This window comes from Colletotrichum fructicola, assembly GCF_000319635.2.
Source record: "Colletotrichum fructicola Nara gc5 chromosome Unknown KSG_Nara_v1_contig04, whole genome shotgun sequence".
Taxonomy (NCBI): Eukaryota; Fungi; Ascomycota; class Sordariomycetes; order Glomerellales; family Glomerellaceae; genus Colletotrichum; species Colletotrichum fructicola.
Window position 1 is genome coordinate 1,182,793 of NW_027094054.1, and position 23,048 is coordinate 1,205,840.

General features: G+C 52.2%; 8 protein-coding genes across 8 annotated transcripts; 1 reads left to right on the forward strand and 7 right to left on the reverse strand.

The window, feature by feature from the left end:
• Nucleotides 1–13: 13 nt before the first annotated feature.
• On the reverse strand, nucleotides 14–2,150 carry phoA-3 (Alkaline phosphatase H; the record flags this gene model as incomplete). The annotated part of the gene is made up of 4 exons (XM_032024411.1): nucleotides 14–1,192; nucleotides 1,243–1,321; nucleotides 1,373–1,461; nucleotides 1,515–2,150. 4 exons carry the CDS (start codon nucleotides 2,148–2,150, stop codon nucleotides 14–16), a joined length of 1,983 nt encoding a protein of 660 aa, XP_031878900.1.
• Nucleotides 2,151–3,198: 1,048 nt separating this feature from the next.
• On the reverse strand, nucleotides 3,199–5,532 carry SMYD4 (SET and MYND domain-containing protein 4; the record flags this gene model as incomplete). The annotated part of the gene is made up of 3 exons (XM_032024413.1): nucleotides 3,199–4,687; nucleotides 4,742–5,151; nucleotides 5,203–5,532. 3 exons carry the CDS (start codon nucleotides 5,530–5,532, stop codon nucleotides 3,199–3,201), a joined length of 2,229 nt encoding a protein of 742 aa, XP_031878992.1.
• A 730-nt stretch (nucleotides 5,533–6,262) lies between these two features.
• On the reverse strand, nucleotides 6,263–7,134 carry CGGC5_v007133 (uncharacterized protein; the record flags this gene model as incomplete). The annotated part of the gene is made up of 2 exons (XM_032024414.1): nucleotides 6,263–6,760; nucleotides 6,814–7,134. The coding sequence occupies 2 exons, from the start codon at nucleotides 7,132–7,134 to the stop codon at nucleotides 6,263–6,265; spliced, it is 819 nt and encodes a 272-aa protein (XP_031878990.1).
• A 2,426-nt stretch (nucleotides 7,135–9,560) lies between these two features.
• Nucleotides 9,561–12,978, reverse strand: CGGC5_v007134 (uncharacterized protein; the record flags this gene model as incomplete). Its single annotated transcript, XM_032024415.1, has 4 exons — nucleotides 9,561–9,682; nucleotides 9,737–12,396; nucleotides 12,444–12,566; nucleotides 12,620–12,978. The coding sequence occupies 4 exons, from the start codon at nucleotides 12,976–12,978 to the stop codon at nucleotides 9,561–9,563; spliced, it is 3,264 nt and encodes a 1,087-aa protein (XP_031878887.1).
• A 405-nt stretch (nucleotides 12,979–13,383) lies between these two features.
• Nucleotides 13,384–14,397, reverse strand: ifgF2 (Festuclavine synthase II; the record flags this gene model as incomplete). Its single annotated transcript, XM_032024416.1, has 3 exons — nucleotides 13,384–13,641; nucleotides 13,699–13,895; nucleotides 13,947–14,397. 3 exons carry the CDS (start codon nucleotides 14,395–14,397, stop codon nucleotides 13,384–13,386), a joined length of 906 nt encoding a protein of 301 aa, XP_031878993.1.
• Nucleotides 14,398–14,965: 568 nt separating this feature from the next.
• On the reverse strand, nucleotides 14,966–15,559 carry yyaP (Uncharacterized protein; the record flags this gene model as incomplete). The annotated part of the gene is made up of 1 exon (XM_032024417.1): nucleotides 14,966–15,559. One exon carries the CDS (start codon nucleotides 15,557–15,559, stop codon nucleotides 14,966–14,968), a length of 594 nt encoding a protein of 197 aa, XP_031878994.1.
• Nucleotides 15,560–16,617: 1,058 nt separating this feature from the next.
• Nucleotides 16,618–19,197, reverse strand: CGGC5_v007137 (uncharacterized protein; the record flags this gene model as incomplete). Its single annotated transcript, XM_032024418.1, has 1 exon — nucleotides 16,618–19,197. One exon carries the CDS (start codon nucleotides 19,195–19,197, stop codon nucleotides 16,618–16,620), a length of 2,580 nt encoding a protein of 859 aa, XP_031878914.1.
• A 2,632-nt stretch (nucleotides 19,198–21,829) lies between these two features.
• Nucleotides 21,830–22,980, forward strand: EGS1-1 (Eugenol synthase 1; the record flags this gene model as incomplete). The annotated part of the gene is made up of 4 exons (XM_032024419.1): nucleotides 21,830–22,089; nucleotides 22,145–22,378; nucleotides 22,433–22,507; nucleotides 22,572–22,980. The coding sequence occupies 4 exons, from the start codon at nucleotides 21,830–21,832 to the stop codon at nucleotides 22,978–22,980; spliced, it is 978 nt and encodes a 325-aa protein (XP_031878995.1).
• Nucleotides 22,981–23,048: the final 68 nt, after the last annotated feature.

The window sequence follows — 23,048 nt, forward strand, 5'->3', positions numbered from 1 at the left end:
AATCCTCTCTTCGCTATCTTCTCACTCGCTGTCTCTTGGGAGTAGCCGATGACTGTCCAAGGCCAAGGCAAGAGGCAATCTTGAAGAAGACATCCGTGTTGTCATACACGCCAGCGAATGTCTGTTGGCAGGGACCCATCGCGAAGAGTGGCACATCCGTAATTGAGTGGACGCCTGACGACGAAGATACCGGCAACGTTCCCTGAACAAAGAAGCCACCCTCACCATCCTCTGGGTTAGCCACATATCCATCATCTCCGCTGACGACCACCTTACGAGGCGACTCGTGCAGTTGGTAGTTCTCCCTCCGATCGGGGCTTGCTCCGAAACCGGGCGCAATGGCATAACGAGGGCTCCAGTTCAAGGGGAAGTTAGGACCGGTCCCATACTCGATGCCATCAGGTCGTTCAACAGTGTAGTGAGACAGACCAGAGCGCTCATAAATGCCGATCGCGTCACGCTTCTTGCGATCAGTGTCTTGGGCGGCAAGATACTTTGTGTCTGCTACGCCGAAGACGTCGAAACCATGGCCGTGGTCTGCGGTGACGACGATGAGGGTCTCCTCCAGCTCGCCGACCTCCTTGAGCTTCTTCACGGTCGCACGGATCGTATCGTCGAACTCGAGGAGATCGCCGAGGGCCCTGTCATAGTCGAGGGCGTGCATCTGCTTATCAATCGACGCACCTTCAGACATGAGGAAGAAGCCGGTGTCGTTGCTGCGCTCGAGCAGGATGTCGAGCGCCTTGAGAGTCATGTCCTTCAACCCAGGGAGGTCGAGCGGCGGGGAACCGTCTCCGGAGGGGTGGGTCTCTAGTTCAGCAATGTTATCGGTCAAGATGTTTCTATCAAGCCACACGGGCAAGTGGGAGAGGGAAAACACGCCCAAGGCAGGGGTGTCGATCGGTGCTTTCTTGAGTGATGTCGCGTTCCAGCTGACGGAGTATCCCTGGTTACGGAACTCTTCGTAGTAATCCTTGCCCAGGTATGAGGTGGATCCTGGAAGGAAGGTGGAGGCACCGCCGCCAAAGTAGACGTCTGGTCCGGGATGGGTGCTCCACGAATAGTTTGTCATGCCGTTGAGGGCTTGGTCGATGAGAGATCCGGCGTTGGAGCGGGATCGGCTGTGGCCAGTGAGAGCAGCCGGGGTTGCGTCGTCGAGGGCGGCGGTTGTCACTGCACCCCATGCGGATCCCTACCAGATGGTCAGAGATATTTCAGCCTTGCTTTTTGTAGTTTTCTTACCCAGATTCTTGTCACCATTTCCACAATGGTCTCAACCTTGGGATCGTCAAAGTCATCGTTGGATGAGTCAGAGTACACACTAGGCATGTTAGCTACCAAGGCACAAATATCGCCAATAGAACTGTCTTACCCCATAGAGTCTGATGTTCCCTTGTGGCCGGAGTATAGCGCCGAGGCTGAGTTCGCGCTGTCTGTGACAAAGCTGTCGACTGAGTGAGTCTACCCAAACGTCAGCCTTGACCTTCAAATCACACTCGCTTGATGCAACTCACCATCTGGTGACCGAGAATCGGGAACTCGTCCATCTGCATCCTCGACTGGTACTTCCCGTTCACACTCTTGTGACCCAACAATCTCGCCGCCGTGATCATGTTCGTCGTCATACCATCTCCAATGAACAAAATCACATTCTTAGCCTTCTTCTCCTCGGCAAGCGGCCGCACAAACCACTCCGCCAGAGTCTTCTTCGTGCCATTGTAGTAGCTCAGCTCGACCGTGTAGTTTCCCGGCTCATACAGCGACAAATGGCGGTACGCCTTCGACGCGACGTTGACAACAGACTTCTCCCCCGCATCCTGGGCAAAAAGGTCCTCATACCACGAGAACGTCCACGTCTCCAGCTGCGGCTCGTCGAGCGCGAAGAACTCCGTCACCGGCACGCCGTCGGGCTTGCTGTTGCTAGCGATCGTGAGCGTGAACTCCGTGTCCGGCACGCCGTCGTTGAAGGCCTCGGTGCCGTTGACGGGCGCGTGGACCTCGACGCGGATGTCAAAGTTCTGGCCGGGGAGGAAGTTGGCTTGGTCTGGCGGGAAGACGCAGCCGAGGTCGGGGCAGGCGCCGAGACGTTGGAAGGTTTGGGCGAGGGCCGCGGGGGCGGATGCCAAGAGGACCAAGGCGAGGGCGGACATCGCGGGTGAGGTGACGATGGGATGGTCCACCGAGGAGGGGAGGGCTTGGGGTGACTGCTACTGAGCGTGCCACGAGGAGGGGTTGCGGTCATATAAATATCCGCGTGTCACGATGCCAATTCCCCAACCTCCTCTTCGTCGGTGGCTTCATGATATGTGGCTAACTCGACATAGAAGGTTGTCCAAGGTGCCGCGCAAGCATTCTCCCAACTCCCGGGGCGAAAACCGGGGAATACTCCTCAATGGATCCATGCTGTGACCAGTGAACTCGACTTATCACGAAGAATGAGGATCGGCGTCGTCCGACAGCCACTGACCGACCTGTCATGAGGTGGGGGAAGACAGGCATTGCAAGCGCAGGATCATTCTTGGCTTGCAGCTTCATTGCTGCGTACCCCGCTCCGTTGGTGATTTTCCCCCTCACCAGGTCTCGATAAGCACGCGACCAGTTGCCGAGTTTGCTGGGAATGATAGGATGGTTTGATCTTGGCTGTTGGCAGTGGGAGGCTTAGGCCGGAGGAAGGGTGAGGGAAGATGCTCGGAGGAACCGGGGATCTGATCATTTTCGCCCTATTCCATCTCCAAGCATAAATGCAATGCAGGTGGAACATGCACAGGCACGTAAACTCAATTGATGACGCCTAAAGTATACGTAACAGTAAAGCAAAGACTTTTTTTTAAATGGATTGGAAGTATCGAACACCAGGTTGGTGAACGAGGTCCATGGATTTCGCTATTCATCGAAGACGACGTTGTAGGTTTCTGCCGAACCCATGGCCACGGAATCGTATGAAATTGGGGTTCATCCGAAATCCTCCCAAAAACAAGCCAAATCGCCAAGAAACGTTTCTTTGCAGCGATAAGGCTAGTTCCTGATTCATGCTCAACGGCCGGTGCCAAGACGAACGCCGTTTGCCAAGGCTTCGCCATATCTCTCGGCCACCAACGCACAAAATCACGCAGCGTACAAAGTTTTCAACAAGCAAAATTTCTCCAATGTATTGATTGCCATCTCTTCCATGGGGCTCCAACCCCGGACGTTCAAAGGTTATCTAAACGCCTCAAAACTCTCGTCCGTCACCCAACCCACCATACAGACCAGCCCGGTTCTAGCCGCATCTCTGCAGTCTCTCGCCAAGTCCCCTTGACCAGTAGCATCGTATGCGTCTGCAGTCAACTTCAATGCCTTGATGACCTCAAAGGTGGTCACGGCCTGCGTGTTCTTGTACATCCACAACCTCTCCCCACGAACCGGCTCAACGAACCCAAAGTTGCGGAAGACCTCGTTGCCCCATTTGATGACCTTGGCCCACTGCTTCCTCGTATACAACGCCTCGATAAGCCACATCGTCGGCCAGACGAGCATCAACCTCGGCAACTTCAACTCGTCGTAGACTTCGGGTTCGTGGAGAGCGGCGAGCTTGCCAGCCATCCTCTCAATCTGCCGAATCGTCGCGTCGGGGTGGAACTTCACCGGGTTCTTCTTCTTGATCGTGCGTCGCAGCTCAGCCAGCGCTGAGACGCGCTTCTTGTGTTGCTCCAATGGCGATTTGGCCTCCCCGTCACAAAGATCGCAGCTGCACTCGAAGCCCCACGTCCTCCGGAACTGCGGCACACGGAGAAGAAACGCGGCTTTAGGCGGGAGATAGATGTGCGTAATCTCTGTGCCCTTCGGGATATCCACGGTAGCTCTGACGAAAAGCATGTCTCCGACAAAAGACCGGTTGCAGTTTGGAAGGCAGGAGTGGTTGGCATAAGCTGAGTACACCCAAAGCCCGCGCGACATGCCATCCTTCCACATGTTCCACTCCCCGTTTGCGGCCTGTGCAGAGACGTGTGCACCGCTGAAGCAGTTCTTTCTTCGGATCGACTCGAGAAGGAAGACGTCGATGATAGGCTTGCCGTCGACTTCGGTCCCTTCTAGTCCGGATCGCTTGTATGTCCCACCATAGAGATCGAGAACCTTCTTATGCATGGTGGGATTGTCTGCGCAGAGCTCGATGAGTTGGGCATATGCAGCAGCAGAGTTGTGCTCTGGGTTGAACTCGTTGGGCACGCTGGTCGCCTTCTCCGCGAAGACAAGCTCGCCCGCCTTGATATCCTCCGTTGCGAACAGACCTCGCCCATGGTGTGGTGAATCTCTAATCTCGGTCCTTGAAAAGAAGCTGGCGCGGTCGATGTGGATATTCTCTGGGGTGACGTCTTTGGCCATGTCGGGAAAGTTGTAGACGCCCTTCTCCTCTTCTAGTCGTGCAAGACATCGTTCGTATTCCTTATCCACGTTGGACGTCGGTGGCTTGAGGGCAAGAGCGGACTCTAAGTGTTGCTTGCTTGTTTGGAAGTCGGTAAGTTCGTATGAAGCTCTCGCTGCAAGGAAGTAAGCCTTCCAGTCCGAGGAACCTCCAATCGCGGCAAGAGCGTCTGAGAATGCGTCATCGAAGCGTTTGAGAGTGAGATTTATGCTAGCACGTTTCAAGAAAATGCTGCTCCGGAAGGAGTGGTCGGCGTCACCTGCCACTTCGAGAGCCTTTGTATAGCTGTGAAAGTGTTAGCCAACTGGGAAGATGGCGAGCGGATCTGACGACACACACTTTTCAGCCGCCAACGGAAGTTCCTTGGACATGAAGGCTCTGTCACCTGCAGTTCCCCAGTCCACCGCCTCGCGGGTCTCATGTGACTCTCTCCATGGAGTTGGTATCAGAGATTCATCTCGGCCTTGCTGGAGCCTGATGATGTCTGATGGGTGATCGACGCAAAGCATATAATCATTTTCCCCGCTGAATTTGTAGTACGGTTCTTTGATAAGAACGATGGTTTCTTCTGGGATGGACTGAAGGATTTTTGAGGTGCTTTGGTTGTACAACGCCAGCTTGTCAACATTTCCATGCTCGTCTTCGACCACGGTGATCGTCCCAGCACCTTGGTAAGGCGGAGAGATCGCTTTGACGACCAGGTATTTGTCTTCGTGGTGAGTTTCTACAAGAAGCTCATCCAGTCTGATCTGTGATAAAATCAATACGTCGCATGCATGTACGAGAATAGGCTAACTGACAGGGGATAAATCCTTAATCGGCTTGCCTGACGGCGGATAGGCCAGAGCCAGGACCACTTTCTTCACCATTCGCGGGGCTTTTCCTTCACTGGCCTTCCGCTGTTGCTCGACATAGCGATTGTGCATGCGCAGAAGAGCTTCCTTGGGTGCTCTTGTCGGCGGCGGCTTGCCAGCATGCGCCTCGGCCTTCTGGAGGAACTCGAGGGAGACATCTGGGTCAACGTCGACGAGGATCTCCTCGACACCAATTTGGAGATTAAAGTCAACGGTACTGATCGTCGGATCCGTGGCCGGGGTTGTTTCGACGTCTTCGTTGTTGCCGACGGCCATGATCGGTATCTTTCGGATCGCAAGTCCTGCAATGTGAGGGGTTATATGGGTCAGGGTCAACTGGAGGGCACCTTCCATGGGAAGGTTGCCAAAGTTCACCTCCAGGGGGACAGAGCATATTTATGCATATTTTACCATCAATCTCCAACAGCTGTCATCTAAACGGTCTCGGCACGCTACCGATTAGAGAATCTCGGAAGTGGTGTGGCGTGTGTTCGATGGGGTCTCCAATTCAGGCAGATTCCCAAAAAGGGCACCAATCGCAACAGCTCCGTGATGATGACCAGGATCTCCGCACTGAATTGGCCTACTCTTCGGAATGTGTGAGTCCGCATCTTGGATTGATGCAACCTCATCGAGCCAGACTGTAATCTTTCTGCTTCGATATGAGTGAACGCCATGGTTTGCCAAGAATGACAGGCTGAAGCATTGGGTGGTCGAGTTGCGAAGCCTTTGCAGATAGTTCGTCCAGACATTTGGGGGATTGTGCAAACATGCTGTTACCAAGATTTGCGATCAGTCAACGTGAATTCAGTTCTTTGCTATCCTTGCCCAAATGGCGTTTTATGATGACGCAAACGAAAGAAGAAATCCCATAGCATAAACGCCTATGTCTTGCTATTTCCATCATTCGTCCAGACCGGAGATCTTCTCGTTATGCCCATCGCCCTTCAATCCTCCGCCAAGGCAGAATGCCTCCACGCAGAAACGACTTTCAAATTGTGGAGCCTCAATCTTGAAACATGTAATAGAATTTGAGTGCCTCCTCCACGTTCTTCTGCACCGCTTCGAATGACATGAATTGGCAAGTCTCCAATTCGAGATGATGGATCGTGCTACCCAGGTGGTTAAAAGCCTTACGGCAGCGCGGGTTTGGACAGTGATAGATCTTCTTCGTATGAGCGGCAGAATTGACGTGGAATTGCAGATCAGGTAGCTGCTTGAATAAGCGATGGCAGATGCGGCATTCATACGCCTGCGCCTTTGAGTTCCAAGTATCCGCAGTCACTTCGAATCGAGGGGTCCCAGTCCAGTCTTGAAGCTGCTTGGAAAGAACTCCCTTGGGATCGCGTTGAAGCACAGCTTCGTACAGAGTGTCGCTGTCAAGCTTTGAGTCGGGGCAGCTTCCACTCTCGAGGTGGCTGATCAAACCACCGGCGGACAGCTTCGAGCGATTGCAGAAGGGGCAGTACATCGAAAAGTCCTTGTGCATTCGGCCGCGAAGATGCTGCAACGATTAGAAATTCGTCGTGATATCAATATCAATGGGAAGCATCTTACCATGCTCAGTTCCTGGGAAGTGGGGAAGCTGACATTGCAGGGTCGGCATCTCAAGTGTATCTTGTGCTCGTGCTTCTCGGCATCCTCCTCATTCGAGAAACGCGAGGTGCATTTGCTGCACGACAAAGGAGGCGATGTGGGAATCCAATGGTCCTCAGCATCCATATGCTGCTTAGCATAGTATTGGCTTGCGAAACGGTAGTCGCAAGAAAAGCACGAGTAGAAGGTGCTTTGATGTCCCGTCACTGCGATGTGATTTTGAAGCTCTTGGTCGCCACCAGGGAATATGCGACCGCACGTGCCGCAAGTAGAGATCATCATGATGGCGTGTTGACGTTGGTAAGGAGAATGTGGGTGTGAGAGAGGAGTAAGAATCAGCAGTAGGATGAGAGAGTTGTGCGAAGCTGCTCAGGCGTGACGGCGATTCTGTTCGCGATGCGGACGGTGACCTGGAGACGCGCACGATTGTCGCAAATATTTGCGGTCAGTTGGCCTTCTTCAATATTCTGATGGAAAAGTGAAGTTGTGGAGGAGTGAGTTGTCGCAAGCGGACTTTTGCGTGCGAAGGTTGCGAGGCCGACTATTTTCGTTGAGTCCAATGGGGGGGTGGGGGGGGGGGGGGAGGAAATACAAAAGAAGCTCTACCTGCCCGGCAAGAGAAAAGATTTTCGTGGGAAGGTACCTGCCTGTCTGGCTTTGGCTGTCTCGTTTTCGGGAAGCTGCGATTGACATATGGGAAGGAAGTGCCTTCCTAAGTCACCACCATGAAAATAGAGAATCTTCCTTCCTTAGTCAAAGCTTGCCGTTGGTCGACGTTTGCGACTTCGAGTCGGCTTCAAGGCTCTTTTTGATTTTTGTTTTCTGGTGTCCATTGCTTGATTTGGAGTGGTTCACTTTGGACTCACTTTCTTGAAATCAAAAGGAAGATGAATATGCAGCAACAACCTACTGTGTACTACTTGAGAACATTTCCCGCCAGGTTCGTTTCTTAGCAATCCTAAGCTTGTCTCTACAAATTAGACCGCTTCAGTATTTCGAGAGTAGAAATTGTTCACCGGAATTGTTATTATTAAATCAAACACGCTTACGACTGGGCTGCATTCCGGTAATAGTCTTTAACTCCCCTCCTGAACTATCCCTTCGACGAGCGTTTCCCAGTGTCATCATACGTGTGATCTAGTTGAACATGAGTCTAGTTGAACATGACTCTGCTTGCTTCCAGCGGATGATGTGCACAGCCTTTGCTCTTGGATGCGGTGATGATTGCACTTGATGTTGTTGCCCGCTTCTCTAGCTTGCGAGACCAGTTAAAACGCTTAGGCGGTTTTAGTTCGTTCGGTGGAGCGCAACGAGGCGAATGAGGCTGGTGTTCTGAACCCACACTATCAGATCCATAAGTGAGCCAATGGTAGTCTTGCCGCGGGCACAGCTTGAGACACCGGGGACGACAGGACATGCCTATTTCCGGAGATGGTATTCGTGCTCATACATCGTTTTCGGTTAAAGGACCATGATAGCTGGCCAGGAGGAGACCAGGCTCCGTAGGCAGACCTCGGCCAGCCGAACGGCACTTATTCATGTACCTTGTCAACAGGGCTCGCTCGTGTCTGCGAAGTGCTTTCGTTGAGAATCCACAGTATGAGAGGACGCCGGTCAAATGAGAAGTGACTGTCTGACTGGCCTGATGAATTGCGTATAAAATGTCTCCATCTTCTCACAAACTGTCACCAAGCTTCACATGCCATCCAGAACATTATCACAACACCACTCAGACCAATCATTCTCACGACCCCATCAGAACATTCACTATGCGCTACATTGCCCTCATTGTTGCTACCCTTGTTGGTTTAGCGTTTACAGCGCCGGTGGAGTCTTCCACTGGGACTGTTGATTCATACAGGCGGGTAAGCTATCCAAAGACGGTTTGGCCGAACCACACTGACCACTGTTGTTGTTGTTATATTTAACGCCGTGGCGGCAAGGGCGCAGCCGCCCTTGCGGCCGACCTCCCGAGGGGTATATGGCGTGGAGGGTCGCCGGCTCAAGCTATATACTCTACAGTACACGCCTCTTCCTAACGTCCTCCAAATCTTGCCCGTGGGCTACTATGTGTTCTATTCGTCCCTAGTTCCCGCTGGTTCCCTAGTTCCGTTGTGGTCTTCCGATCCTCTACGAGGAGGGGGTTGTTACTAAGGTCTAGGTCAGTATTAACACTGACCACTGGTGTTGAAGCAGGATACTGTGAAGGTAATATCGAACCCCCTTCTCCGGTGTTGACCTTAATTTTCATCATACATTGGGCTAATCATATTGTTTTGCAACAGATTGATTGCCTAGGGGGTTGTGGAGTGAATGGGGCCGTGGATCAGGCAACTGCCTGAGCCCTTCAGGGGTGAATCATTCAGAGATTTATCCTCTGCTCTCATGGGCAATGCTATTTTTGGTAATTGAGGATGCTGCAGCAATGGAAAGGCGTGTTCTACGACATGTTCGGTTGTGGCTGGACAGATCAGACATCTTCCTTGGTAAACGATACACGCCCCCTTCATGTTGTCGTCGGTGTCTAGATAAAGCCGTCCGCAGCCAACAAGACGTATAATCAAACTCCATACCACAAGATATCACGTTTAGGACCAGCGTAACAAGTGCGAAGAGACAGAGAAATTTCTTTAGTCTGACAAGTATCATTAGATTAAAGTGTATTTTCCGTTGAACAGTACACTAGCTAATGTTCTTTTCCCCTCATGCTATTCGGCCAGTACAACCCAGTCCTCTCCGGCATCGGCCTTTGGCTCAACTCGCAGAGACGGCTTCTCCAAAACTCCTGTGGGCTTCAACCTGTACTCGTCACTCCATGCTGCACCACCAGCTTTGTGTTTGTCAGCAAGAATACGAATGCATTTTGTTGTGTAGAATTACTTACTTCGCCATTGATCGGGAAAGCACCCCGCGATTCCATCAGCCAAGTGAATGTGGCCAAAAGCGGTGTACCGACACCCGAAGGCTGTGATGGTCATATGATGCTTTCCGCTTTCTAGTTCTCCGAGGCTCAGTGTCCTGGGCTGAAGTGCAATGTGGTCGCTTCGCTCCTTGCCCCACTGAACCTTGACAACAGGCGTGGCGAAATGTGGAATCGAAAGAGTAACATTCGATGTCTTGTTGAGCGAGAAGCTGCAGTTGTAAGTCACGTTGCCCGCGTAGAAAGGGTGCCCTTGCGTAACAACGTCTCCCCAGCCTAAACTCTGTCGACGTTCTCGCACAACCGGCCTTTTGTCCTTGAGATCTATGCTGAAGCTGCCCAGCAAGTAAATTCTCTCAAGATTCGTCAACACACCAAACGGCATACTGAGCTCAATGACGTTCTTTCCCTTGCGGACGGCTCTCTTCGGCACCGGCACAGTTTTGATGTCCTCATCTACCCACCAAGAAAGCTTCGCGTCATATACGGGCAGCTTGTGGCCATTGATTGTGATTCTGGCGTTTTCGGGGTTCTCCATCGCCAAGTATGTAGGTGTTTTGATAATGAGCTCTGATTCGAACTCGAAGCGGAGGTCAACGTAGACCCTTGGCAAGCGTTTTGATGGGGGGATACTCCATGGTTGCTTCCATGCCATGCCCTTTGCCGGCAGTCGTAGCCGAGATCGGATCTCGTTGTCAATCTTGAGAATCTCTTGGCGATTTGAGTCTTCCCATGGCTCGTCGTCAATTCTGTAGCAGGCGTAGTCCAATAGCAAGACGTTCGGCTCGGACAACACCACTTCTTCAAGTTTCAGCTCGACTGACTCCGCTTTCGGCGGTGACAAAGTCACAGCGCCGGCAATATCGACGAAGGAGAGCTTTTCAGCTGGCACCGCAGATAAACGGAGCAACAGGCTGGAACATCCTTCAAACCTGTGGTCGAAGACTGTCCAGCCTCCGTCAATTTCTGCCTTGTGCTGATGCGTTGAGCCCTTGAATGTGTCCAAGACTTCAACTTCCCAGTCGCCTTTGATCTTGACCGTGGCATTGTGGGGCTTGCTACGGTCCGTATTGCAGATGAAGACAAATCTTTCTTCGCCATCTTCACGCATCTGATAAAGCAGAGTTTGTGCCGGCTTTCCATCCTTCACTTCAACGGCCACATCCCGGTTCTCGGAGAGGTTGTTCAATATTTCAGCCTGATCCCATGCCAACTTCGTACAGGGCTCAATGTCCAGGCTCAAATCCGGGGATACGGCCTGGGCGTCAACTAGGCTTGGCCCATTACCAGCGATAATGACCTTGCCCCCAGCAGCGGCGAACCTCTTGACAATGCTGAGCGTAGTTGAGCGAATGGTTCTCAGCTGAGGTAAAATGACCACATCGTAACTACAATGGCCAACTTTCAGTGGTGCAGACACATCCTCTCCGATCTGGCTGGGTAACAGACTCTCCGCGATGAAGTCAAAGTCGACCAGCCCTTGAAGCAGCCAGTTCGTCAACTCAGCGAAGTACTGATCCCGTCGCCCGAGTTCGTCATCGCCGCTATTGTTAGGTCCGAAACAAAGCCAAGCGCTTTCGATGGGGTGAATAACGGCCACTCGCGTCACGGCCCGCCCGCGGGTCATGGCGACGCCGACTCTGGCGAAGTGGTCTTCGATATACTTGTACTCCTTGTACCACGGGCTCTGATAGTTGATGCTCGCAGGAAAATCCCGCTTTGCCTCGCCCGCCATGCTGTACCAGCTCAAGTGCTGTACTCGGAACGTGATGCCGAGGGCGGCCTGCCAGTCTCCGCAGCCCTTGTGCCCCTCAAAGCTGAAGTACCAGTGCGTGCAGCCGTAGATCTCGCTCATAGCCCCGCGTATCCCGTTTTGGCGCGCGACGCTGGTGCATTGTTTCGCGGTGTTGTACTCTACCCCGTCATTAAGGAGGTCCATCCCGGGCAGTGACTGATTTCGGTAGCATCGCATGGCCTCGCCGTGGGCGGTTGTTTGTAGTCGGAGTGTCGGCTCTTCCATCATATGACCATTCAAAAGGATTTTATTCTTCTTGCACCAGGTGCTGAGAAGGTCAAGGAACGAGGTGACGAAGCGCTCACTTACGTGGTCATGGAAGCGGTAGCGTGTCAAACTTGGTGTGTCTCCTGGAAGGTCCCAGAAAAGCTCTGGAATCCCGCTGATCAGGTTGGCGTCGCTGCCAAACGCATCCTTGAAAGTATCGGGCAGGTCCTGCGTCCATGGCATGAAGACATCTTCGAGGCCATCAGGGCTGGATAGTTGACTCTTGATGGCAACCTGGGGCTCGTCCGTGAAGATGCACGGCACCGTCGAGCCGAACCTGTCTCCAACCGCAGTCTTGTACACCTCATGAGTGCTCTCAATGAAGCGGCCCATGGCTTCAGTGCTCATCGTGTCGATGTACGTCTGGCCGTTGAACCAAGGTGACGGCGGATTGTGCTCGACGTAGGCGTACCATACCCTACCCCCAGGATCGGCATCCTCATCATCATCCAGCTTGCGGCTTGATATGAGTCGTCCATTTTCATCCAGAGTAACTGAGAATTTCGCGAGGAGGTATCCCTCCTCACTTCGGCATGGTTTTGCCGAACTTGGAGAACATTCGCTAGAGGAGGTCAGCCGGCTTTCATCACCAGCTCTCAGGTAACAAACCCTCCTAAGTCGACCGTCCCATAAGGATGAATCGTGAACAAGATGTGCTTAGTCTTGTGTTCGGGGTACTGTTCAATCACCTTGCCCCCAGCAACCCCGGACGGCCATCGGTCATCGTCGTATCTAAACCAGAGTCAGCAATCCCACCCATCGTCATTGGGTCACATGCGTCTCACAAGCAGGCGAGCATGCCTTTGCTCTCGGCATGGTCGACGCAGTCCCGCACCCGATCCATAAACTCCGGGCCCATGTAGGCGGTATCAAGTCCGGTCCGTACATGCATGTGAAATCCACCCATGCCCATCTCCTCGAGGTAGTCAATTTGGCGCAGCAGCCTCTTCTTTTCCAACGTCCCGTTCCATGCCCATAATGGGCACCCGCGATACTCTGTTGTTGGGCTCTCGAATAGGTCCTGACTGAATGGCTTGGTGCTTTTCGGGTACGTTAGTGGATTCGGCCTCTCCCCTCCGGACTCCGGTCCGGTCCCAGGGGTTGTCGGCCGATCATCCTCAATGTCTACGAACGAGGATTCCATGTTGACGATATTCGAGTTTGCGGATCTATCTCATGGCCAAAGTGAGGATGAAACTTCTAGAGCAATATTGAGCGTGAAGAAAGAGGTCCATTCGCCCTGCAGAATTACACATCTGGGGACTAGCACCTGTGATCTCATGACTTGTTTCAACCTAGCGCGGGTCCCCCGCACAAGCATGTGCGAACATTTCGGCTGGAAACGGACACTGGCTGTCGCTGACTGAAAACAAAAACCTTTCTCAAATTCCCAACTCTGTTTTCTAGCTGGGTCAAAATTCCATGTGGCCTAATCTCCGAGACAATAGGCATCTTTGTCTGCGAATGGGGCATTTCACCTCGCGAGCGTTTGCAGATCTCCGAGACGCTTCATTTCAGGCACAGCCAACCCCGCCAAATACGTAGCGGTTCACGATTCCGTCACCCAAACATTCCTCAGCTCCTTGGCTACGTCGCGGAACTTCCTCGGCTGCTTACCAGTCACTGCTAGGACGACGCTATTCGTCCGGTTCTCGCTCCCATTCTTGATGCTCGTGTCCATGGCACCCATCATCTCCGCGTAGTCCTGCGGCAGGCCGTAGTTTACGTATCGATCCTCGAGCCCCTTTCGTGAGAGGTTCTTGTGAATGATTTTGCGACCGAGCACTTCGGTTAGAATTTGGGCAATCTGAACACCAAAGTTAGACATCAATGACCTCTGCCGACGAGTCTGCTGAACACGTACGCCATCGTAACTTAGTAGCTCCGACCCCAACAGTAGATATTCGTCGTTGGGTGCGTCATCTTGGAGAAGTAGCTGGAATGCGCACGCAGCAATATCCTCGGTCGCGATCCATGGAATCTTTCCGTCTGCGGTGGCGGAGTAGACAGTGCTTTCGTCCTTGATGGAATTAATGTGATTCAGCTGTTCAGCAAAGTTCTCTGCCATTTCATTAGCACCCATCTCATCTTTTTCAGTTGACTTGTACTCACGTTGGAACCATGTCGGTCGCAGCGCGGCCCATTCCACCTCACCCCTGTCACCAAGCTCCTTCAGGTACGCATGCGGCCGACTCATCCCCTGGCCATTGATATCTGCCTCCATTGGACTTCCACTTAAGAGAATGAAGCGCTTGGCCTTTCCAGCCAGCCGTGCCTGGTCAATAAAGGACTGCATTGGGGGCAGCATGTCGAGCACGGGCGGCGCTACGAGGAAGACGCTTGTTGCGCCGGACTTCAAGGCCGCAGCCCATGTCTTCTCATAGGTCCAGTCGAAGGCGATCGGCTTGACATTTTCGGCCCCCGGCTCCGTGGTGGATGCGCCGCTCCGGGAGGACTGGTAGGTGGGGGTATCGGTGTTGGCCAGAAGCTTGGTGATTTGCCGGCCAACTTTACCGGTGCCACCTACGATGAGAACCGTCTGTTGATTGCTGTTGGGAGACATGGTGAGATTTTCCCCGGCGGGTTGGTGTGAAATGAATGATTGTGAAGGTGCACACGACATGGGATATGTCTATTTAACATGACGCCAGATGATGCTGTATGCGATCATACTACCACGGTAACTGGGGTTTTAGCGGAGCTAAGAAGATCGCCCGCGGCGGACTTAAGCTCGCTGTCCTGCCTATCCTACACGGTCATCGGAGGCGACCAGAATCCTTCAGACCCGCAATCTATCCGACGGGTTAAGACTGACAAACTCGAAGTACAATCGGGCTTCAGGTTGTTCCTTAGTGACCTCGATTATAAATCGTGGCGTGATCGCGCGGTACGGATCGTACAAAAGTCCTTTTTTACGTGCTGGCAGTATCAAATTGTCACGGGATTGGCCATGTCGAGAAATGAACATGCAAGTCATCGATCGTTCTCATCGTTCCCAGCTGCAATTACGATCAAGACGAAATTGTCAATTTGTTCAATATTTAGATACTCGTAAGGTTGAAGATGCAACTTTTGGGGTATTCCTCAGTCAACTGTAATCCCTGCCTCTGCTCAGCTTGTCCATCCGTGGATCAGCAAAATGTCAACGCTTCTCCAAGTGAGCAGGCCATCCCTCTGCTAACATTGTACTTGCACATAACGATCCCGCTCGCGTCCAGATGTCTGCTCTCCACCATCTCCAACTTGAATCCGCCGTGGGGCATCAGCGATGCCTCCTCAAGCATCCGCGTCCCCTTCCCCAACATGACCGGCATGATCGCCGCCTCCACCGCATCTAGCATTCCGGCCTTCAGGCACAAGCCCGCTAGCTCGCCCCCGCCCATCAGCCAAATGTCCCGGCCCTCGCCGTTCTTCAACTCCGCCACGTGCCCGATGACATCCTTCGACACGACCGTCACGGCGGGATGATCTTCCGCTTTCAGGGTGCGACTGAAGACGATGAGATTTTCTTTTGGTTGTTTTCGCAAAGGGTTCTGCTCGCCCATGGCGAACATGCACTCGTACGTCTTGCGGCCCATCAGGAACGCGTCGAATTGTGCATACAGCGCGTCGAAGTCGATGTTCGAGTCCATCACAATCCAGTCCGTAGACCCATCGGGGGGCGCAATGAAGCCATCCACCGAAGTGGCAACGTTGTATCTCAGCTTGCGCGTGGGTTCTTTCATGGTGAATCGAGATGAGATTTAGGTTGATCGTGGGCCAACGGTTCGCAGATTTGCGGATGCATCACCTTTTAAGCCAGGCTCTCGGTCCGAGATCACCTGTCAGATCGAGCTTCAGAAACCTCAGGGTCGCATACGTGACTCGATCGCTGCCCTGTCCCTTGGCACGAGAACGGACTTCCGACAATTCGGTTGCTTTCTGATGTCATTTCGTCTGTTCCTGTGGCGCGCGGGATCCGTCGCTTCGCGAGGCGAGCCGCTGAGGTGCGAGTGCGAAGACTGTGCAGGCACGCCTACGATCGGCATCCCTACATGCTCTCCTGCAGGGAGACGGAATTGAGCCGTCGGGTTTGGGGCAGGTTTCCTTAAATGAACGCGGTGAGAGCTCGGTGAGGCCTAGCTAGGTGACTAAGTCTCAGGCAGGGGAATGATTGGGCGTTTCAAAAGCGGTAACCCTTGGGCAGCGTGTGAAACTGGGCCGATGCAGTGACGTTACAAAGCCGATGATCGGCTCAGACTCTTGTTTCTCTGCAATAATCCAGTAGCAAGTGTGATGTGAGCAGATTTACTTCCGAGTTGCATCTCTCATGATGAGTCGAAGTGTTACTTATCCAGATTTCTACTCCACTTCCGTGCGTTCACCATCCAACGGCCTCATACCTAGAGAGCGTGGGCTGTCTCTAGCAGAGTGATTCAGGGACCATGTCCGCGCGCGCATTTAGATCAATCACATTTTCAAAATCCAATGCTGTGCAGGAAAACGTAGACAAAAGAAAACCAGAGGTAGAAATGGCCAGACATTCCCGTAACTAACTTACCTTTTCAAGCCGTAAACTAGACCCACGCTGACTGTACCCAAGGGAATATGGCCATCATATCTGATTTTGATACCGCCTGGCGTAATACTTACAGTTTTGCGAAGAAGGTGACTATTTGTGTAGTTTATCTAGTATTAATTCCTTTGGTGCACATGGGTGCATCATTGTGCCAAATTGATTGAGCAAACAAGAGGACAGAGTCGAAGTGAGGAAATCAACGAAATCTCGAAACAGCGGGATCCATCAGAAGTATTTCTCTTTCCCAGTGACATCTAACTTTGCCATCCCTGGCTCGTCGTTTAGCACGAGCTGCACATTATGCTGCTCGTCCGCTCGAGCCATCACCGTCTTCTTCCACACACTAGGGGAGCTGACCCCCGCTCCAGCGTCTGCAAGGTCGGCATCTCTGGGAGGAGGCGTCTTGAGTGCAAGAACGATCAGGTCTTGTAGGTCCGCCCACGGCACTACACTGAGGACCCGTAGCCTCCTTCCCCTACCGGTCAGCTCGACAGCATGTGCAAAGCCGACTGTGAGGGCGTAGAGCACAACCGTTGCTAGGTAGATGTACATCATGACCCGTGCGAAGGTAACGGTCTTCCGCTGATGGCCCGTTCCGTAACCGTATCTTCTGACGTCGAAGTCGAAATTCAGAAGACCAGGGAGAATCGTGTCGTACAAGTCGGTCAGAGTGTAGTTCCTCACATCAACACCCCTGCCAAAGTTCCATTGAGTTTGATTTGAATGGAGCAGCTCGACGTTGAACATTCCATCGGAGTTAGTGTACTGTGTATTCAAATCGATGCCTTGCATCTTTTCGTCGTCGCCCTCTTGTATCATCATCATGGACCTGGCCATTCCCGTGCGTGCTAAAGCCTCAGTAAGGTAGACACCGAATACCTTAGATAGGAAGAGCTCCGCGTCTTCTGCCTTTCTATCATAGATGGGCCACTTCCTGGAACTGCTGGCCCTGGAACCTAAGCCGCTGATGAGGTCGATAATTCTGAGAACGGCTGAGGTATTAAAGCTGATGCCACCTTCAGTCGTCATCTCGTATGAAGGATTTAGGTACGGAAGCCAGGTGCGGTTGAACCTGATGACGCGGGCCTCTTCAACCGATGTCTGGTTATAGACTGACCGCAGCGTCTTTGCATTACTCAGGCTAGAGTACAGAACATCGCTGACTGCGGGGTCCAAGGAAAAGTTCGAGGGGATCCAAGTAGCTAGAAGGCTGCAGGTGTAGGCTATGTCCTTCGTGTGATCATCTGTGTTTGGAACTTGTCCGGCGATGAGAACCACGGAGCTTACTTTGCCACCCTCTATAGTGTACTCAGTGGAGATCGTCTCATCTTCCTCGGTTTCGGTGAATAGAAACTTCTCATTAAAAGTCGGTGGAGTGTCCCGAACTTGCTCACAGTCTCTGTCGCCAAAACAGTTCATGGCCTCCGTTGGATATGTCATGCTTTGACCCGGCTCGGTGAAGTATTGTTTTTCGTAAACCCTGCATTTAGACTGCACCATGGGCTGATAGATTGAACTGTCCAATTCTCGGTTGTTAGGGTGCGTGTAGTTAACCAGCCGGGGCGTGAGCTCGTAACGGGAGCTACTGTGTACAAGTCCAACATCGTGGCCATCAATGTACTTCTGAACGAGACCAAGCCCCATCATAAAGAAGTTGGACGGGGTGGTTGAGAGGACGGTTTTGTATTTACCATCGGCTTCGACGTGTACCAAATGTCGCCGCACATCTGTCGTGGGGAATTGGAACGTGAGGTTGTTCTTCAAATCGGTCGCGCCGTAGCTTTCGGCCCAATTCCATATTTCCGAATAGCCACCAGCCGGACACCATGCTTCGTACATTCCATCTATAGTCTTGCATTCTGATATGTCTGGTGTTGCATTAAATGTGTGCGGCCATACTCTTTCCGGGGTCGAATCATAAAATACCGGAAGCGAACGGTCGGAAAGGTTGCTGAACGCGAGGGAATGGGCCAATGGAAACCATCCGGGAGTCGGAACAAGAAGGACGGCCGATGCAGGTCCAACGACTGTGGACATGAGAGTGGCAAAGACAAGAAAAAGGGCGATAATAAACTCCCAAGAGATGGGGTTCTTGAGGTCTTGAGAGTGACGGAAGGGTTTTGAGGCGAGGTAGAGAATGTCGCCAACTCGATAACCGCCGGTAAGGAACCCCAAACTTACGCCGCCACCAATCAGTCGGCGACGGAGCATTGCTATAGCGATGGAGGAAAAAGAAGCAACGATGAGAAGTTCGTGGATCTTAGCGGGTAGCTGGAGTATGTTGTTGATGACATCGGCAGTGAATCCTAGATTAGGCCAGGGCCCTTCCATGGGGAACCAGTACCAGTCTTCCCAGCTGATCCATATGATGACTGCGGTGGAGGCGAGCGCCGGGATATGGATAAGCCATCCATTGAGATAGCGCGATAGGTTCGTGCGGGTGATTGGTTTTGGCTTGAGGTTGGCATCGTACGTAATTTGCTTCCCGACACTGTCTAGGCCGGGGCTGTGGTACGGATGGACCGATGTTATGTAGTCGTCTTTCAGTGTTGAGTCTGAGAAACGATGTTGAGAACTTTCAAAACTGACGTCGATGCTGGTGCGAGGATCTGGGGACTGCTCGAGCAGGAGCGGCTCTTCAAGCGTGGTTCTGGCACCTGCTGGAAGCGGCCTTCGACGTACCGGGGCAGGCTCTATCGGGTCATAAGAGATGATACTTGGACTGAATTCTCCATCAGACGGCGTGGCATTCCCCAGACGGGTGTACCGCTGATTGAGTTCCATGGCATCAGAATGCGAGGCCATCTTGGCAACAATGCATTGGGTATAAGTCTGCAGGTTTCTTCGGCACAAGAAAGAGGCTTTTTCGAATGGGGGTTTCGATATGTTAAATCCTTCTCCCGTGATTGAAAATCAGGCTGGCTATGGCGGCATGCGAGAATGCGAGTCCGGGTTAGCTACCACATGTAGGCTAGTGTACTCTCAGCCTTCGGCCTTTAGAGGGCCGGGGAGTGGGTGGTGATGCATCCTCGGTCCACTGTTTCCTGCATCTCTGCGGTGCAGTCGCAGGGCCGGGCTTCTTCGAATATTCATCCATGTGCGACTTCACCGGCAGTCGATAAGATATAATTCAGAACGTCACGGACCACGGCAATAAAAGACGAAGAACTATCACTCTCCATATTTTTAACTGCCTTGTCTCAATTAGTAACGTTTTCCGTGAGTTATTTGGGCAGTCGAACTGTGAACGTGTTTTGTACAAGACCCTTGCCGCTGACATTCTAGGCGCGGCTCCTGTACCCGGGACTACTCCTGCGTGGTTCAAGACAGGGAGTTACCAAGAGACTTTGCTAGAACGTGTCATTCAAACCGGCGGGTTCGATCAAACTAAGGTTGTTAAGACACATGGCGTCGAGACCAGGCTGGGCTCCTCTGGGACCTAACCCCCGCCCTCTCCAAACTTTGTTGGGGGCCGAAGGATCATTAGCAGACCATGTGATGCGATAAACAAGCACCGAAAAATTGCATCTCTTGCCTTTCCGTGCCCTTGTGAAGATTCTTCATCTCGAAACAATGACCGCGTGCCTGCTTTTTCCATATGCCGGGTGGGAGGGTCCAGACCGGTGGCGCCTGTTCACAAGGCTGTGGCCTTTTCGCTTGAGACGATTCGAATGAGACCTCTATCCCTGCCCAAGCCAGGCAGCTGTTTGTTTCACACGCGACAGCGGCTGGCGTCCGTTATCTTCAGCCGTAAAATGCCAAGGATTTGTCGCGCGATTTCGGATCGGATGGCATCGTGTTAGCAGAATCTGGTAGTTCAGAACAAGTTCTGGTGAGTTGTTTTTTGGACCCGGAGTACGAATGCAGTAGTGGGTTAGAGCGAGGAGATTACGGTGCGGCGCAGGCTGACATGAGCCGTTGATCGGCGTGATGGCGTGTAACGCTGACTGCGCAGCCTGATTGATAGTGGATTTCGAGTAGAGGCATTTAAAACCGGACTTTGCAGTACCTGAAATTCTTCGCGGGTGGTTGGGGCATAGGAGCGACAAAGTCGCGCTTGCCAGCCTTGTAAATACGAGGTTGGTGATTCCTCCCCATCGAGATAAGCCCAGCACTACGTAGTTGTGGTGTTGGAATCGTCATGAACACCGCTTACTCGGAACCCTCGTTGCAGCTTGAAGTTAGACAAAAACGTCTTAAGCAGTCTTTTCCAGGATAAAAAAGTGTCCTGTGTAGTAATGACAAGTCAAACAACGAAGCCTAACCATTACTTCCTATCCATTTTCAAATATCGGGTGTGCGAGAACATTCGCTTCTGCCAATAGCATACCTACCCAAAGCACGATGTTCATTTCAACTGTCGACATGTAGAGACGATTCATGCCAAGAAATGATCCACTGTAAGACACCCACCGCGTTTTGTAACCAAGAACCAAACGTTTCCTAATCACATATCACAACCATACAAGTCACTTACTTCGTCTGCACCTCAGAGGCATCGGCCCCAACGTCCCGCTGCCATAGTTGTTTCATCGAACCAGTCGCGTCGGTTTGATGTTTCATCCTTTTGACGCCAAGATGTGTTTTTAGCGCAGCTTCTGGTGTCCAATCAAATTTCCCCAGAATGCAGGTTTAGAGTAAATCAGATACTGCGAAGAGTCGTTTGCTTACTTACGCAAGAAACTGAGGAAAACTGGAGAGGAAAACCGCGCTAAGAATCACATCTCGGCATCAAAGGGATGAGACCCGGCGAACTATAAGCGCCGAGGCCGAAACGTGTGTCCAGGGATTGAACGAAATGTGGGGCCGTGTACCGGCGAGGATCCGGGCTTCAGTGCTCGGTCAGTTTTACGGCAGTGAACAAATCTTCGGAGTTATCGCTGAGGACTGACGTTGCGTGGTACGAGAACAGGCTAAAGACCCCAACAGACACTGTGCCCTCCATTAACTTCCAGATGGACTGGCTCGTTACGCCCTAAGGCGCTCTTCCAGCGCCAATCCATGGGCACCCGACTTCCGAAGCATTGTGTGGGTATCGTTTCGGAAGCAAAACGTTACCGCAATCAGTGATCGTTCAACATCGATTTATCATCGGGGCTAGAATTCAACGCACAAACTGCTCACCAGGACCAAATCTCCACCACGATCGTACAGCAAGATCAGTTACTACCCCAAAAAATGCGATCCGCAAGCCACTCGACGTTGGCATTTGGCTGTGGATGTGGGGCGGTGAGCGACTACTCGGGAACGAAGATGAACAGTGGCTAGTGACCCAGTCGATGATTGCATTAATATCTTGAGTCCAATGCATTTCTTCGTAAGCCATCAAATATTTTGGTCCCGGACATCCGATGCAAAGTGGAAGGAGGCTGCATGTATGTCTTAGTCACCGTTTTAGCCACGGACTATATAAACCAAATGATCTTTCCCTCATCTCATGTTCCGTGTCAATATTGCGCCCGAAGCCACATCTCAGCTGACCATGTCATCTTTCAACCGAATCGCTGTGTATGGCCATCGTGGCTGGGGAAGCTCTCGAATTGTGAAGGCTTTGATCGCCTCCGGCGCGCCAGTTAGGGTACTGACCCGTCCTGGCTCAGATGCGTCCAGCCTTCCGGATGATGTCGAGAAGGTTGAGGTAGATGTCAACGATGAGGAACGTCTAGTTAGCGCCCTCGAAGACATAGACATCGTCATGTAAGATTATGACATAGCCGGTCTACTTGACAACACTGACAAACGTTCTCGTTAGCTCACTTGTTGGTCATGAGGGGATTCAGGACCAGCAGGGCTTCGTGAAGGCCATTCCCAAGACCAATGTGCAGCTGTTCTCGCCATCGAAATTGGCCGCCCGCTACGATGAGCAGGGCATGCGTATCGAAGTCAACAAAAATAAGGACGACGTTGAGAAGGCGGCAAGGGCCGCAGGCATCCCAATCACGGTTGTCCTTATCGGAAACTTTGCAGAGTTTGCGCTGAACACTCTGTGAGTGCGATAAGCTGTTCAACTGAGTCATGTACTGATTTCCTTTGCTTCTAGTTGCATGGGTGTCGACATATCAGGGAATCGACTCACCAATTCCGCCAACAGCGCTGAGACTAAAGTTTACTTGTGGTAAGTCTGGAGCTGCTCCGTGCCGTTGTTAAATGACTTGAGACTAATAGCTTCTGGTGTGCAGCACAAGAGACTTTGTGGCGGCGGCATACGTCTCCATTTTCACCAAGACGCCATTTGCTCAAATTCAAAATCGTTCCATAGCTTTGACAGAACTATCACCAACAGGAGAAGACGTTGCTAATGCGCTGAAGGTGAGGAACGGAAACGCACCTCAAGTATCGAACCACAGCCTGGAGAAGATCAACCGAGAGATTGAAGATGGGCTTGCTTCAGGTAGTCTGTTCACCCTGGCGTGGTACTGTCGCAAGGTATGGGGCACAGGCCAGCAGGCGCAGATGCTCGGAACGGATCTATGGGAAGTTGAAGACTACAAGAAGGCGACATTGAAAGACTTGATTGTAGACGGAAAGCTTGAGAACTACCGAGAGCTGCCACCTCAAGTCAGGGAGTACTTTGACAGCTGTTTTTGAGCCACCATATAAGACAAGACAGAAAGTACGATGCAACGAAGTCATATGATTGCTGCAAACAATTTCTG